Source organism: Telopea speciosissima, chromosome 3 (genome assembly GCF_018873765.1).
Source record: "Telopea speciosissima isolate NSW1024214 ecotype Mountain lineage chromosome 3, Tspe_v1, whole genome shotgun sequence".
Lineage (NCBI taxonomy): Eukaryota > Viridiplantae > Streptophyta > Magnoliopsida > Proteales > Proteaceae > Telopea > Telopea speciosissima.
The window spans coordinates 29,334,388-29,352,729 of NC_057918.1; the positions used below are offsets into that span (position 1 = coordinate 29,334,388).

At 40.2% G+C, this 18,342-nt stretch overlaps 1 protein-coding gene across 6 annotated transcripts in view; it reads right to left on the bottom strand.

The window, feature by feature from the left end:
- Positions 1–18,342, bottom strand: part of LOC122655695 (60S ribosomal protein L18a-like protein) — a 31,892-nt gene that overhangs the window by 2,526 nt on the left and 11,024 nt on the right. For 2 of the 6 annotated variants that reach the window (XM_043849975.1, XM_043849972.1), the window contains exon 3: positions 14,233–14,310. In XM_043849975.1, coding sequence (XP_043705910.1) covers positions 14,233–14,242 — 10 coding nt within the window. In that variant the 5' untranslated portion in view covers positions 14,243–14,310. Of the gene's footprint in view, positions 1–14,232; positions 14,320–16,062; positions 16,118–18,342 lie in introns of those variants that run through there. The other 4 variants (XM_043849973.1, XM_043849970.1, XM_043849974.1 and 1 more) reach the window with 4 other exon arrangements.

Genomic DNA, 18,342 nt, shown 5'->3' on the forward strand with positions numbered 1-18,342 from the left:
TGGTCTTTTTACAGTTGCAATATTGTGTTTATGTATCTCCTAGTTTAGTTAGCCAAGCTAGGGGTATTTTAGACATTATGCTGTAATCTCTTTTATTACAAATACAAGGCTTGTTGATCACATTGATCATACAAGCAATATTCTCTAATTAAGATCTGTTAACATGGCATCAGAGCAGGTTTCGAATTAGGGATATCCCTTCTCTGTCATTCTCGACTTCTCCCTCTCTCTTTCATTCTCGATTTCTTCCTTCCTCCTCTCTCTCTTTTGTTCTTCATTCTCCAAAAAAGGGGCAGCACTGATGAGGTGATCTAAAGATCCAGATGCTGCCCTCCATTACCTCATTCATGATATACACCTAAAAATTCTGCTTGATAGAAGACTGCTCCATCTCCGCGATATTTGCCGCCTTCAATTTTTTTTGGATTGATCCTGTCTACAACAAGGGCTCGATTCACCTTTTGAAGTGCAAGAACTGCAGGGGAATTATTTCGCAGGCTTCTATCCCTCCTCCATTGATCGATTTTTTCTAAAATTCTGGTTTTTCCCAAAACCCGAAAAATATCGATCCTTGTGTTGCTGGTCTCTGTTGAAGCTGTTCTTTGGAAGGGTGCTTCCCCACAGTTACAAGCCCACTCGATCTCAGTTTCAGCTCCATCCATACAGTTTTTTGGCACCATTCCCCCTATGTCGATCTCACCAAAAACAGGGTTTTTTTCCAAAACCCTGATAAAATCGATCTAGGGGTTTGGCTCATCTACTGCTGCTGAGTTTTGGGTGCAATTATTATCATCATTAAACAGGTCTATCCACCAATTTTTGGCCCTTCTCTTGAAGTGCTTCCTGGGTTTCTCATCACACCAGCCCCACTCTGCGATTTGGGTTTCTCTGCTACATTATGGGCGACTCTGAAGTCTTTTCTGGCACTTTTGCTACTGATGGGCTTGGTAGGAATGACAATCGTGATCTTCTGACAATCGTGATCTTCTCCCTAATCCTATCAAATTGGATGGGAGTAATTAGCTGATCTGGTCTCGCTCGGTGTACTTTGCCATTGCTGGCCGTGGGCTGACTGGACATATTGATGGCCCTACTGCTATACCAACTACACCTGGTCCTCTTCTGAGTAGGTGGATCTCTAATAATGGCATATTCATGTCTTCTTTGATTGGCTCCATGCAATCAGACCTTGCAAGTCGTTTCCTTCTTGATACAGCCCATCAAATCTGGTCTGCTTGCAAGGAAACATATGGCCAGCTTGGTAATGATGTACAGGTGTATGAACTCCAGAAGAAGGCCAATCACACTACTCAAGGGGAGTTGTTTGTCCCCAAGTACTATGCTACTTTGCGCAGTCTCTGGCAGCAATTGGACCAGTTCTCGGATTACCACCCTACTACTGCTGCCGATATCACTGCATATAAGAAGCATCTGGACAAAATCCGAGTTTATGATTTTTTGGCTGGTTTGAATATGGAGTATGACCAGATTCGTGTTCAAGTGTTGGGTCATTCCCTTTTTCCCACACTTGAACAATCCTATGCATTAGTCTCCTCTGAAGAGAACTGTCGGGCTGCTATGCTTCAACCTCCTGTTACTGACAGATCAGCCCTCCAGACTGCTGTCCAGACTACTTCTGCACCTTTTGAACATGTTTCTCTTGGTGATTCTACTCCAGGGACTGTTACTTGTGAGCACTGTCACAAATCTCACTACACCAAAGAGAAATGCTGGAAACTTCACGGGAAACCAGCGGACTTTGAGGCCAAGCGGGCTGCCAAGAAAAAGACAAAGAACAAGGCTCATCATACTGAGACTGTTGCCATAGCCTCTGCTACTGACACTGGTCTATCCCAGGATGATCTACAGGCATTCCTACATGTGCTACGTCTTCTGCTGCTGCTGCTTCTTGTACATCAGCTCTTGCTAATTCCTCTACTCCTTCAGGTTCACACTTTGCCCGGTCAGGTAGTCCATTCGGTGGTCATTGTGCTTCCGTAGCTTCCCATCCTTGGATCATAGATTCTGGAGCTAGAGATCACATGACCGGTTCCTCTAGCCTCTTCCATCGCTATTCTCCCACTTCTGGGAAAGACAAGGTCAAGGTGGCTGATGGTTCCCTTTCTTCCATCTCGGGAAAAGGAATCATCAACTGCACTTCCTCTCTTACTTTGTCTTCTGTTTTGCACATTCCTAATTTTACTATTAACCTTCTTTCCATTAGTAGTACTATATGTGATCTTAATTGCAAAGTAACATTTTTTTCCTTCCCATTGTGTTTTTCGGGATCTGGTCTCTGGGAAGACGATTGGATTGGGTAAAGTGCACGGTGGATTGTACCTGCTTGATGATGGTCGTCTTACTCCACCACCATTACCTTCTCCGCTACACCAGAACTCTTTGGTCTGTTCTGAACTTTACCAATGGCACTCTAGAATAGGTCACCCTCCATTAGGAATTTTAGCACAGTTATTTCCCACTTTGGTTAAAGGATGTCATAAAGATGATTTTTTTTGTGAGGCTTGTGTTCTGGCCAAATAGACACGTTCAACTTATTCTATTTCAAATAAAAGGAGTTCTTCACTTTTCCATTTGGTGCATTCTGATGTTTGGGGCCCTAGTCGTAAGACTTCTATTTCTGGTAATCGGTGGTTTGTTTCATTTATTAACTGTCACTTTAGGAACACATGGGTTTATCTTATGCACACAAAAAATTCAAGTTTTTTCATATTTTCAACATTTTCATAAAGATGGTCCAAACTCAGTTCCAGGCTACTCTCAAAATTTTGAGAAGTGATAATGGAACTGAGTATACAGAAAATCAATTTCAAAATACTTTGTTGATCATGGGATGATTCACCAGACTAGTTGTGTTGATACCCCAGGCCCAAAACGGTGTGGCTGAAAGGAAGAACCGCCACTTATTAGAAGTGGCTAGAGCATTGATGTTTGCTCGCAATGTTCCTTCCCAATATTGGGGGGATGCTGTTCTCACTGCAGCCTCTCTCATTAAGGTGCCCTCTCGTGTTCTTGACTCCCGTAGTCCGGTTGAAATTTTACTTGGGAATTCTTCCTTTGTGGTTTCCCCCAAGGTGTTTGGCTGTGTGTGTTATGCTAGGGATACCAAATCTCCTGGCAAACTTGAACCTCATGGGTTAAGATGTATTTTTTTGAGTTATTCTCCAACCCAGAAAAGTTATATGTGTTACCATCCTCCTTCCCATCGTACTCTAGTCAATATGGATGTCATTTTCTATGAACAAGCTCCTTATTATTCTTCCCCACCTCTTCAGGGGGAGAGTTCTAGTGAAGATGTGGTTCCTCCTCTTAAGTTCCAGCCCACTTTAGATGCTGTCCAGCCCACTTTAGTTGTTGCCCGGCCTCCTTTGGCTGTTGTCCCTTCATTTCAAGGGAATCCATTACAGGGGAAGATCATGGAAAATAATGGTGGTGATGTTCCTATTCAGAGGGAGCTGACTCCAGTCCAGAGAACTATTGGTGAATTTCAGAAGAGAATTGACAATTCTAACATCATCACTTATAAAAAAGGATGTTCCAGACAAGAGCAGTGTAAATCCACTATTGCACCAATGCCTATCTAATTGCCGACTCAGGATCCAGATCCTACTTCTCCTGGTAAGACTTCTTCCTCCGACCTACCTATTGCTCATCGCAAAGGTACTAGGACTTGCACTCTGCATCCCATTTCTCGCTTTGTTTCTTATAGTTCTCTTTCTCCATCATTTCGTGCATTTGTATCCTCTCTTTCTTCTGTTTCCATTCCTAAAAATTGGCAGGACGCTTATGCAGATGGAAAGTGGAAGGCAGCAATGTTGGAAGAAATGAGAGCATTTAAAAAGAATAATACTAGGGATCTTGTAGCTCTTCCTCCAGGGAAAAAACCAGTGTGATGTAAATTGGTGTTTGTGGTCAAACAGAAAGTTGATGGGACTGTGGATCGATATAAGGCACGCCTGGTTGCAAAGGGCTTCACTCAGACATATGGAATTGATTATCAGGAGACCTTTGCTCCCGTTGCAAAGCTGAATACAGTTCGAGTGTTGCTATCTTGTGCAGTCAATCTTGGATGGAACCTACAACAACTCGATGTGAAGAATGCCTTCCTCAATGGAGAACTTGGTGAGGAGGTGCATATGGATATTCCATCAGGGTTTTCTTGTGATAATAATAAAGGCAAAGTGTGCAAATTGAAGTGTGCACTTTATGGGCTGAAGCAGTGGCCTCGAGCGTGGTTTGGCAGGTTTCACAAGGCCATGGTTTTTGTAGGCTATAAGTAGAGTAATGCTGATCATACTCTCTTTATGGTGGAAAACTCACTATTCTTATAGTCTACGTTGATGACATTGTTGTTACTGGCAATAATGGTGATGAGATCAGCCATTTGAAGACCTTTCTTGGGCAGGAGTTTGAGATTAAAGATCTAGGAAAGCTATGGTACTTTCTTGGGATTGAGGTTGCCAGGTCCTCCAAAGGTATCTTTCTCTCTCCAAGGAAGTATGTCTTGGATTTATTGGCTGAAACTGGCTTGTTAGGATGTCACCCTTCAGATACTCCTATGGATGCGAATACTCGTCTCAAAGAAGGGTGAACCTATTGATAAAGACCGGTACCAAAGACTAGTGGTGAAGCTAATTTATCTCTCACACACACGTCTTGACATTGCTATCGCTGTGAGTACTTTGAGTCAATTTATGCATGATCCCTACTTTTCTCATATGGAGGTTGTTCTTCGCATTCTTCACTATTTGAAATCGGCTCCTGGAAAAGGGATTCTCCTGTCTCCTCATGGGTCACCTACGGGTAGAGGCATATACTGATGCTAATTGGGCTGGTTCTACAGATCGCAAGTCTAATCTCTGAGTATTGTTCTTTTGTTGGTGGCAATCTTGTCACTTGGCGTAGCAAGAAGCAGAATGTGGCGGCTTGTTCTAGTGCTGAAGCAGAATTTCGTGCTATGGCACAAGGAATTTATGAGTTGCTTTGGCTGAAAGGCTTGCTACAGGACCTTGGTATTCCTATTCATCTTCCTATGATGTTGTACTGTGACAACAAGGCTGCAATCAACATTGCACATAACCCGGTACAGCATGATCACACTAAGCATGTTGAAGTGGATAGGCATTTTATCAAGGAAAAATTAGAAGAGGGGGTGATTTGTGTTCCCTTTGTGAAGTCTACTGATCAGGTTGCTGATATTTTCACCAAGGGATTATCTGGAAAGCTATTTCGTCCAAACTTAGTCAAGTTGGGCATGATTGACATAGTTGCTCCAACTTGAGGGGGAGTGTTGAATAATGTACATCAGAATACCGTGGGGGTATTCTGGTCTTTTTACAGTTGTAATATTGTGTTTATGTATCTCCTAGTTTAGTTAGCCAAGCTAGGGGTATTTTAGACATTATACTGTAATCTCCTTTATTATAAATACAAGGCTTGTTGATCACATTGATCATACAAGCAATATTCTCTAATTCAGATCTATTCACAGATAGGAATAAGGAGGTAAGAAACTTCAAGTCTGCTTGGAAAAATTACAGATCTATGATATTAATTTGAAGAAATGACATTTGGTAAGACTAAATTAAGAGAGGAAAGCATAAAACCACTACGAGACATGAAAGCATGTTCAGCTTCCAAGGTTCGCACTGTTCTGTACTGTTTAATCCAAAGCCAAATAAGGATTATTGGTATCCACAATCATGGAACGCTAGATGCCGAGATATTATAGGGTCATGGAAATAGAAATTAAGCTCTAAAAATAGTAACTTAGTGGAGGTAAACAAACCCAGCCATCGGATGTGCACCAAATTAATATTGAGTGAAGGTAGTTGTATGTTTGAATCAGTCCTCCAAATATCAGCCCCAACTAATGGTTGGATATGCTGATCTGATGTGATGAAGTTGCAGTAGAAACCTGAAGAGGAAAACAATTCGCAGGTACTGTATTAGGATATTTCTGTGATCACACTCAGCAGGCCTTAGAACAGAGCCTAATCACTTTTGAATGAAGGTCTTTCGAAGAGGAGTGAAGTCCCAAAATATCAGTCCCAGTAGTCCTCTGGTTGCTGAAATCTAAGGACTCGAAAGTAGCAGCAGAATCAAGGAAAAAAACCAGAATCACAGGTATGGAAAACCTTCTCTGATCAGTAACTATAATAGCAGGCTACTTGGGGACTTTAATGGACACCTCAGAAGATGAATACAGCAGCTCTTAATGGGCTCGGTTGATCTTAGCAATGGTCAGAGAATTAGATCAAAGTTGGGAACAGAGATCGGTGGAGAAATAGAAGAGGAGAAGAAGGATATCGCTATCTCAGCTTTGGGGCACCCGAGGTCACTCATCTCATAGCCACTCACAGGTTGTCATTACACAAAGCAAATAACAATCCACTTCATTAAAATCCTGGGGGAGGACCAGCAGGTCCATTACATTATATAGCTATACCTTTCTAAAAATAAAAATTACAGCAAAAAGAAACTAATAACTTATTCCCCAAGCAATTACATTGACTTAGGTAAGTAACAAAGGACTAGCATAAAAGGCAACATCGACAGAAAATAAAAAGGGAAACAAACTAACAATTAAAACAACTTGTTGTCCAAGTAAATCAATCCCCACAATTTGGCTTTGAGTGAGCCAACACCACCCAGCCTACGGCTAGTTGGCCCTATTGTCACGACCAATTTGTCCAACACTGTTCGTATGGCCTACGGTCGTGGCATCGGTGGGGCTTAAGGACTACCCATGGCATGGGGGTGGTGCCTAATGGCATTTTGTATTTAAATTGTAACAAGTATGATTATTCAGGAGGGTCATGTCTCCTTCTGGAAATCCCTAAAGAGCATAAAAACTAACTTGTAGGGGAGTGACAGGTTGTCAAGGAGTGTAGCCTTTGGTCGCTTATTTCTACACTGATGGCTTGAGGCCCATTGTTCTGCTACACACTTTGCCTGGTGATCCCCTTTAGAGACCTAGGTTGTAATGCTTTGCATCAGTTAATGAAAGTGCTTTGATTCCCTTGCATTTGTGTGTCTTTGCTTCCCTTCTTTCCCTTTTGTGGCTTGTCTAGGCTTACTCCCAGCCACCATGTGCTAGCCAGTGCCACACGGACACCCAATTGAGTGGGTCCATGACACTATGGCCCATGGGCTGGCCCATATTTTTAAGTGATAGACCACCCTTATCATGATCATTGTGACTATACTTGAGACCATGGAATCGATCTGCATCATGTACAAAGGAGAAAGAGATCCTAATAATTTTCAGATGAGAGGAGGATCGTCAACCAGTTTGAGGACCTACCATTGAATCTGGTGACCACTATAACATACCCAGAACTGGGAACCAGTATGTGCGATCGTGAAGAGAAAGGAGAGGAGAGAGATGGTGGAAGGAGAAGAGAGAGCTGAACGACGATAGATTCAATGTAATCTATCGTGGTCACTCCTACTTTTATTTATAATGTCAGTTACAAAAAATAATAGGAAGTGTAATCAAAGTAGGAAACTTACTTAGACTCCACAACCTAGTTACAATCATAAAAGGAAACTAAAAAAAGGAAATAAACCAACCATATCACATTGGGACAAACCCCCCAATCATGACAATAACTAACACATTACCACACGGACAACAATACTCCTGCGGTACACTTAACAACTTACCATTCCCCGTCAAGTTGGACTGTTGGAGTATACATCAAAGGCTCCAGCTTGGAACAACAAGAACAGTATAATGTGCAAGATAATCTTAAAATAAAATAAGAAAAAGATAGAAATAATAGGGAGAGAGAGAGAAAATAGGATAGGGTTTTGGCTTTACGAACGAAGCCAGGCGTCTGGCTTGTTGGGAGGTAGCCGCTCTTCTCAAGATAATCTCTAGAGATAAATTAGGGATTTCAAAGTCCCTTTGCTTCTTTAGTCATCCATTAAATAATAAACATACAAGTGGTTATCACAGCCCACAAATCCCCACTAATCTCTCAACTTCTCCTATTCACGTCACCCAACATAATAACCACTTATGTAACTACCCCCTATGCCAAGTAACATTCCACCTCCCTTGGACTTGTCCTTGTCCTTAAGAACAATGAAATTAAGGGTCCCCTAGGATCCCAAATCTTAATAGGTAAAACCTATGAAGCGGAAAGAAGAATATTTTCTTAAGCGATGATCATCTCACGACATGCAGACTTTGCCAAAAGGAATGACTTCACATTTTCTTAAGCGATGATCATCTCATGATATGCAGACTTTGCCAAAGGGAATGACTTCACATTTTTTGCTACTATCTTCTTCGTAGATTTTGCATGAACCTTTATAAAGTTTGTGGCTTTAGAAATGTGTACTTTGAAGTAAGCGCAAATAATATGCATTGTTCGAACTTCCTTTTCTTCTTCATCTTAATCATCATCTTCTTCTTCTTCTTCTTCGTTGGCTGCGTTGGGTGCACCATTATGGCTACCTCTTCATTTGGTCTGCTCTCATCGCTTGAGGATTCTTCTATTGGAGGGTTGGCTAACGTATGTGATTCAAGTTTCTCAAACATCATGGTAAGTTTTTCCATGATTTCGGTGAGCTTCCCCATGATTTGATGTTGTCCCAAGTGGAGTGAACTCACAACGTCTTCCAATTTCTCGACCCTTTCTTTCATTCTTGGATCTGTTGCCATTTGTTACATGCAAGATAATCTAAAAATAAAATAAGAAAAAGAGAGAAATAATAGGGAAAGAAAGAGAATGAGAAGAGAAAATAGGATAGGGTTTTGGCTTTACAGACGAAGCCGGTCGTCTGGCTTGTTGGGAGGTAGCCGGCCTCTTCTCGAGATAAATTAGGGATTCCAAAGTCTCTTTCCTTCTTTTAGTCATCCTTTGAATAATAAACATACAAGTGGTTATCACAACCCACATGTTAGAATAATAAGTAGTTCTACTCAATAGGGGTAGTTCTGTCCTTTTTTATGTTATTTCTCCCTTAGCCGATTCTTCTTGGGTATTCCTAATTAGAATCGGCAAGGGTAGCTTTCCTATTTGTAGTGTGATTAGCTGTAACTCTTTTAATATAAATAAAGTAGCTTGGTGATCCATATTGATCACTCAGTTCTACAGGGTTTCTAACATGGTATCAAAGAGAAGTTGGAAGAAGGGCTGGTCTGTGTTCCTTTTGTGAAGTCTGCTGACCAACTAGCTGATGTATTCACTAAGGGATTAAGTGGAAAAGTTTTTCATCCTATTCTTGTCAAGTTGGGCGTGTTCTTCGGAATTGCTGGCCTAACCGCCGTAGCCCTCTTCCTCTCTATAGAGAATGGGTTTGGATCGATATGACGTTCGGAGGTAAGAGGATTTGTGATTCGGTCGGCAAGATGCCGCTATCTCCCACATTTGGATGGAACGCAACCTTAGAAGATGGACGTCCAACTCCTGCTCTTTCGACAAGATTTGGAATGCCATCTTTTTTGATGTCTCATCTAAAATTAGTTCCCTCCCCCTCTCTAATGTTAAGGATACCCCAAAGAACAGGCTCATTGTTGTCTCCTGGGGTCTTCCTCTTTCCATTTTGCGCCCTAGCTAGCCTTTAGCTTCGGTTGTTTGCCCTTGGGCTTGTATATTCCTTCTCCTTTCTTCGTAATTTAAATTTTTGTTCATCCAAAAAAAAAAAAAGTAGTTCTACTCGATAGGGGTAGTTCTGTCCTTTTTTATGTTATTTCTCCCTTAGCCAATTCTTCTTGGGTATTTCTAATTAGAATCGGCAAGGGTAGCTTTCCTATATGTAGTGTGATTAGCTGTAACTCTTTTAATATAAATAAAGTAGCTTGGTGATCCATATTGATCACACAAGCATTCAGTTCTACAGAGCTTCTAACACCACAAATCCCCACTAATCTCTAAACTTCTCCTATGCACGTCACCCACTATATATATATAACTCCATCAAATTAATTACCATGATAATAACTCCCTATAACTAACCCTCATGACCTCATTTACTACCACACCATTTACATAACATAATAACCACTTATGTAACTACTCCTTATGCCACGTAACAAACAGCTATTAAAAGCAGCATCGATCTTGGACACAAATAACAGTTGTAAATGTCAGTGAGCAAAGAGAGAACTCAAGCACACCAATCATTAGCAGGAATAATAGATAAACACCTCATGTCGAACAAATCCAACATAACCATCAGCAACGAACAAAAATAAGCGGCAATTAATACCAACCGCAATCCAAAACATCATAGTAGCAACACCAACATCAAAACTCTTCCCAAGGAGGCAGATAGTAAGTAGTAATCTACTAGAAAAAGATAGATAAAAGTGCAACATGCAACAGCTACATCATAAGCTCTTCTTAAAAGAAAGCAGACAAAAGTGCAGTATAGGTTACTGCAAACCAAGATCTGGTTAGTAAAGATCATATTCACTCCTGAGCCCCAAACAGAGGTATCAAATAAAATTGCAGCATAGGTTGCTGCGAACCAAATAACTCAGCATAAGGTTGCTGGTAACTAAACAGCATAAGGTTGTTGGGAACTAAACAACATAAGGTTGTTGTGTGGACCACTGATATAAGTTTCATTGTTGCCGAATGCCACGAATAACTATCTTCATAGATAAAATACCTGTTGGTTGAGGATACGATCAGATGACACGAACAGATGACACGAACAAAAAATAATCTTCAAATGACGACTTAAACAGATAACCAACAATAATCTTCAGATAAAAATAATCTAGAAAAAGGGCAGAAGCATCTGTTGATTTTGACCCGTCTAGTGGAATTGGCAAAAATGATGCATTTCCGTAGAGAGAAAGGGAAAGGAGTGATGGATGCGCGAAGACATGGCTCAGAGTAAGAGGGCTCCGGAATTGCACTGCTTCTCCTTACCTTTGACTATTAGACTGAGAACAATTAGTCGTTCCTGCATTCTGTTCAACCTAATCCTGGAACAGCTGAGATTTAGAGTACTTTTCACAATCCAATTGTGTAAATCCTGGGGCAATAATCTTCAGATAAAAATAATCTCCAATCTCCCCCTCACGTGTAGCATTATACGTGCACAAATAATGTCCAATAGTTAGCATCTCAAAGGATGAGCATCACAAAAAAATTCCATAGTTAAGAGCAGTCGCGAATAAGAACCTACCAAAGCAATAAAATTGCAAATATTTGTAAATTCTGGCCACACTTATGGGTGCACCCAAACAAATATACCAAATAATGCAATTTGGGGTTCCCAAACCCTGTTAGGATCAATTATGAGCCCACCAAATAAACAAGACTCCAAGGAGTAAAAGGCAATATCAGTTTGGTAAATAAACAGAAATTTTCAAGGGGCAAACGAGGGCAAATGACAATGGAGGGAGATCGCAGAAGAGCTTCGCAAAGAGATTAAAGAGGTTCACCATCAGCAGTGACATATCGAAGAGCTTTGGGATCCAAAGGGTTCCGCCAAGGAGTCTTGGCTGCCAACGACCCAAGAAACTTTGCCAATGGAAGTCGTTAGAGAGCGTTTGTCAGACCAGCCGAGAGATGCGAAAGAGTTTGCAGACAACACCACTGCTACTAAGAATGAGAGTGATAGGCAGTCGTTGAATCCAAAGCTTCTGTGTTGCAGGTTTAGGAGGGATGGCAACAGGCCGGCAGCTAAGGATTTTGAAATCCTGACAGAGCAGGTCCAGCGACTGCCAGATACGACTTTTGAAAACCACCAGAGATCTCAGGAAAAGCCTTCTTCAACCTTCGACCGACAACCAAGGAGAAAAAACAAACGACAAGCAACGAAACCTACCATCGTAGAATCACCAAATCAGCAAACACCAACAACAATCAACAAATCTTCAGAAATTCAAAAATCATCAGGTATGAACTTCACACAATATCTTCATCAAAACCCTAGTCCTTCTTCTATGAACTAGGGTTTCACCACAAACCAAGATCCTTGAAAACACTCTCAAAACAGATACTGGTTACAGCTCTAATACCATGTGACAAACCCAGAACCTGGAACCAGCACCTATAATTGTGAAGGGAGAAGGAGAGAGATGATGGAAGGAGAAGAGAGAGCTGAACCACAATAGATTCAATGTAATCGTGGTCACTCCTACCTTTATTTATGATGTCAGTTACAAACAATAATATGAAATGTAATCGAAGTAGGAAACTTAGACTACACAACCTAGTTACAATCATAAAAGGAAACTAAGAAGGAAATAAACCAACGAAAACGTTGGGGCAAACCCACAATCATGACAACAACTAACACATTACCGCATGGGCAATATTACCCCTTCGGTACACTTAACAACCACTAAAATGTTGACACACTAAGACACGCCAAACAGCTTCAAGTAAGCCTAAACCTCCAACGAGAAGTGCCTAGCTTTTGTTGTAAAGGCAAGAACAAGGACCAGATGCTAAAGTTGAAAGCCATATAAAGGACAGTGGCCAAACTGACTGCATGGAGGAAAGGAGAAAACTTCATTGTTGTTCTTTCCTTTTTCTTATTTTAAATATGGACATATGAGTTATTAGGTGACGGGAAAACACCAAAAGAAAGTTACACCAACAGCAAGCCTGAGTCCTCGTGTGGTAATGCATATAAGGTATGGATTTTGGCATCCTATTGGATAGATAAATAGGTTCTCAGCAGATGCCAAATTCCAAAACAGTGCAGTTCAGATTCTAAACAATATTGGAACAGTTTTGGGTACAGCTGAATTCCACAATTTTAATTGCAGGGTTAATGAAAACTCCCACTAAATTAGAACGAACAAACCCCGATGGCTATCAACAGTCCAAATGAGACATTTAACACTTCCACTTCCCACTGCAAGATTTGCAAAGGACTTAACCACTATCATCATTCCTAATGTCTTCTCCACCTGATATCTAGCAGAGCCACAACCATTCTCCCCCTATCTGCACAACAGTTCACAAGGAGAAATTAAGGATGCAAATAATCTAATATCCATAGTTAATAGTCCTTTTCCTTCGCCCAATATCCTTTCACTTATCACAAAGGAAAGCCCAACTTGCACCCTCTCGGCACCATGAATGCGACAAACAACAAAAATTCTTATAAACTCCGAATTTACATCAGAGTAAGTGCTTGAGAAGCCTCTAGTGTCTAGAAGCCTTGGATTATCAAAACGCATGGCTGGCATCAGATGTGTACTTCCAACAGTTTCCTATTACAATTATGCAATTACTGTAGGTTTGAAAGTTATGGACCCATACTTGTAATGAACTCTAACCTCCCTGTGGCGTTCCAATAAATGGGTTATCAGATACGCATGGGTTACAAGACTTGAGAATTGATGTCTGGCCAAAAGCCTTTCTAGACAAAACCTGCATCAATTTTCCCATTTGGTATTTTGGCAAAAGCTCTCCCAATCCACTCGGAATTGCAAGATCTTGGTCTGGTTCAGAAAGCAACTCAAACACTCAATAGCCTCACAAATGACAATAAAATAATGCAAAACCTACAAGTTTTGACCCTACACATTTTCCAAAAGAAAAGTGATAGAAATAGATGCAAAGTCAACATTGACTTCTAAAAACAAGAAAAAAAGAAAAGTAAAACTCAAGACTAAGCCAAGATATCAATTTACAACCCAAAGGTAATTCAAACTAATATTAAAACTAAACTAATCAGACCCAATCCAATCCCAAGCAAATTTATTAAGTCCAAAATACCCTTGCTACCCAAAAACAAGAGAAATCAAGAATATACAAAAGCAAAACCCAAAAATGGTTTCAACCCGTGAATGTAAGTTGTAACAAATTTGCTCACCTCAATGTTTTTAACAGTTTGTAACCCCATAACCAATCACATCAAACATACCCCTACTCGCACTCTCCACCCAAAAAAAAACATCATATTGACTTCCCAGCCACCATGGTTTCCAAGTCCAAGAGATTGGTTGTGTTGTGATTATAAGTACAAAGATCAAAAGTTCTATGACTAATACCTCAAATGTAAAAACAGAACATGAAGATCAATTTAAATGAACAAGTAGGCAATAACAACTTCAAGCACAAGCATGTCCAACAAACTTAGCATTCATATGTCAATCAGAACAAGATCAAGTATCAAGACCACCAGCTGTAAAAATTGATACTCTAGCCCCTTTTTTTTAATTTAAACCATTGAAGCTTAGTCTGAGAGATAATCAACTTATATGAAAGCAGAAAAGTTCAGTACTCTGTTCCATTTATCTTGAAGCCAATTAATTCAGTATGTTGAGGTCCTCTGTTCTTCAAACAGCTTTCAGTTCACCTGCTTCAAGAAGAGAAAGATATAATTAACCTGATAACTACAGTAAAATAAAAAATTAAAGCTATTTCTTGTTTCCATTACATTCTCCCCAATATCATACATATCACACACCAACTCAGAATTGTCACTTTAACACTTCATAGATGCAGCATATGGCCCAAAACATGCATAAACCATAAAATTTATGCTGAGTCTAATTTAGACAAAATGAAGATAACCCAAAAAAGTTCAAGTGAATAATCAGGGAAGAGCAAGAAGGAAGGGCCAAAAGGGGGAAGTCCACAAATCAGGCAATTACAAATACCCAGGTAAGGACAGGATAGCATGGGGCAGTTTAAATGTAACCATGCCCAACAGCCCTTACGGTATTGAGTTTGACAATACTAGGTCGGGAAGTGAGTTTAGATATGATGAGTTGATAATGTATGGTATGTTTAGGCCAGAACTGTGTTTTTAAACTCTAGACAGGGGGGGTCCTTATATCCATGATGTTTATGATCTGCTTAGACTCTTCTATCCTTCCACGATAAACAATGTAGATTTTGTTATTCATTAAAATAAAGCAAGAATCATAACCTTTGGTTGAATAACACTACCTCTTTTTCCTTCCCCTCCATCTTTCTAGTTTGAAGCGTAGCATATATGCAAGGTAGATGGGTCGTAAATAGTTGTATCAGATCCACACTCTCCCTCACCAAATCCTACAAAGGGCAGTGCACAAGGGGGAGGGTCATAATGTACGCAGCCTTACCCCTGATTTCGCAGAGAGGCTGTTTCCAGACTCGACCCGTGACCACTTGGTCACAATGGAGCAACCTTTACCGTTGCACCAAGGCCCACCCTCTCACCGAATCCTACAATCATTTGTTACCATAAGCAGTCAATCCTCATTTTTTCAAACCCACCAAGAGTTGGAGCAGGACTGGGTTAGAAGTCTGGATAGGGTTAAAGTAATACCATACAAAACCCACCCTAATTTACTCATTGTCATTCCTACACCCAGGTGGCACCCTTTTTTGAAGTGCAACCGTATGAAGAGTATGACTGAGGAATTCATTGACTATGCACTGTTTATTGGAGTACCATTCGTTCGTGGCATTTGCAACAGCTAAATCTGACCAAGGCTTTGAATTTCCAGAGGAAAAGGAAGCAGGAAGAAAAAATACATGGAATACCATCCACCTTTATATGGGGGGTGAGAGGGAAAAAAATAAAAGTATACAAAGGAAACGCCAATAAAAGGGAGCTCCAAATTTCCCATTTCTTTCCAAAGACTGTTTCACCAAAATTGACATCCACTATAATCCCAACCAGACAATTATCATAAAGCATACATCCACCTTTCCAGTTTTCCAGTCCAACCCACAAAGAATATGGAAAACTAAATCCAATACATATTTCAGTTGAACTAAATATATCAAAAGCTCAATACTCTCCAAATAAACAAGCCACTCAAGCAGCATGGCAAAAATAATCTCTACAGTCTACAATTGAAGATCAGAATAAAACCCTTTACTCTGAACTAACAAAACCCACCAACCCCTCATCACTTTTCCAAATTAAACCACCCAGATTAAATCATAGGGACAAGTCGAATGAATTCCAGAAAGACCCAGAAAAATCAGAAATTTCCTCCATAAACCCTGTAGACAAGCATAGTACCGGTGGCATGTACTAAAAGAAATAGCAAGACCGCCAGTAAATCAATGGAAGTAACAACCGACCGAAGAAGAAGCCACGATGAGGATAATAAGTTACCTCTGGGAACTGGGTAGCTGAGGACGATGACGAGAACCTACACCAATGACTGCAAACCAGTTTTTTTTTTTTTTTTCAAATTCTCTCTTCTTCTCCTACTTTTTCTCCCTCAAAATTTTTCTTCTCTAAATTCTGGGGAGCTAAAGAGCAGTTGGTTGGGATATGTATTTTGCATTAGGAAGTCATTGTCACAATTCACAACGCTCGCTCTCTCTCTCGCTAAACAATAATATGAAAGCGTTTTTTTTTCGTTTAATTATGGAAAAAGTTTCTTCTTTTCCGTTTTCTTAAGCTTCCTAAACGCTCAGAATTTAGTCATTTTACCGACCGCCGTTTCATATAACCTAGTATACCCCTATGCTTTTCTCATATTTCCCAAAAGGTTCGGGTTGGGCTTCGGGTCCGGGATCAGATACCCCGGTCCGGAAGTGCACATAACGCAGGCCCTACACATGGAGGAGCGTTTCACTTTGAATGGGCACATGCGTGTCGTCTGCTCCACCCATTTTATATTGATGAGATGTGAGCATAGGACGTTTGGTCCAGTGGAAGCTCTTGCATTAAGGTATCTTTTGCAAATAAACATTATTGGATCAGTTCTCCTTGGATTAATTTGGGTTTAATTAATCTTCACCCTAATTAAATTATAACAATCTCACCTATCAGTTTTTGTTTTTTCTCTCTTTTAATGTCAACATCAGACACATGGGCAGGGTTTTAGGAATCGGTATATCTTCCTTGTGATTGTTTTCTCTCCTCTTAATAAGTATTTCTTTATCTCTTCCTTGTGAGTGAATCACCATGACCATTGGAAGTTCTCCAGGCAAAGGTGAAAGATGCAGATCGATGTAAATGGAGATGAAGGCGAAGACGATTTCATGGTGGGGACGAATTTGAGAACAGCGTTGCAGTAATCTAGAATAATTTTGCATATAATGTTCAAGAAGAGATGGGGGTTTCTAAGATAGACGCAGGCACAAATGATGAAGACGAGTTTGTGGTAAGGGACGAATATGAGGATATCACGGCAATAGCCTAGAATAATTCTATAGTGGGATGTGTCTTTCCGGGTAAGCCTTATTGCAAGCAGGTTGTGACCGAAAACGTTGGTCTTTGCATGGAATTCTCAAGGCGAGGTGGAAGTTTCTCTAATGGAGGACGGTCCATATCTGTTTCGTTTATCCCCAAGATTTGTTTTTCAAGATATTCTTCTCGTTCGTCGTCGATCTGAAGTTCATGTTGAGCTCATTATCAGGTTTGGAAGGTTGCATATGTTTTGCTATTTTGATGAAATCGAGTGCTATAGGAACCATGAAGACCCTTCGTCAACATCCACGTTGAGACTGAATTGTTGTCCAATGGTAGCCTTTACTGGAGAAAACGATATCGCTAAAAACTTTAATGTTCATCAATTGATTTCAACCCTTAATGCATATGATCAAGCGGGTCTTGATTATCAAGCAGTTACAACTCATCAATTGATTTTAACTCCTAGTGCACATTAAGTGGGTCTTGATTATCAAGCGGTTACAACTTATCAGTTGATTTCAATTGTTAATGCACATCACCCAAAATACCCCTTGATACCCACTAGCATCCATCCTTCAGCTTGTGGCAAATGGATTCTCATTCAGCATGACTAAAGGAACTCGATCATTTTCATAAATATTCTTAGAAATCTTTTACAACGATTTGATTTGGTCATTTGAATTATCCAATTGACAATTACTTTGGCATTATAGGGAGCTATATTATTACAAGAGATGTGTTTTGGTCGGGCAAAGTGAGAAGGGGGGAGGGGAGAACAATGATGGTACTAGGATGTGATTTGAGAATATTTTAGAAACTGCATTCAATAGAGGGAGTCTTTATACTTTCTCCAGACCACAGATCTAGCTTTATATAAGTGGATTAGAAAATTTTCATCATCATCATCATTATTATTATTATTATTAGGGTGAGTTAGTTTGCTCAACTGATCAAGTATCTTTTTTAAGAAACTGAATAGGGCAATCACCTGTTAGTGAAGAAATCATTTCATAAAAATATAATCATCTCAATCGCATGACCCACCATTACAACACTTACACTTACATTGTCTTTTCAAAAAGATTATATCCCGATTAATCTTTTTGGTCTGTGCCATTAGTTTCCGAACAAAGCCAAGTCTATTTCTAACAATCAACGTGAAGGAAAATCCTTATCCTCTCATTAGTGAGGGAACCGTATGAAGCCTTACAATTAACTATTTGGTTTGGAATTGTAGGTAGCTATAAC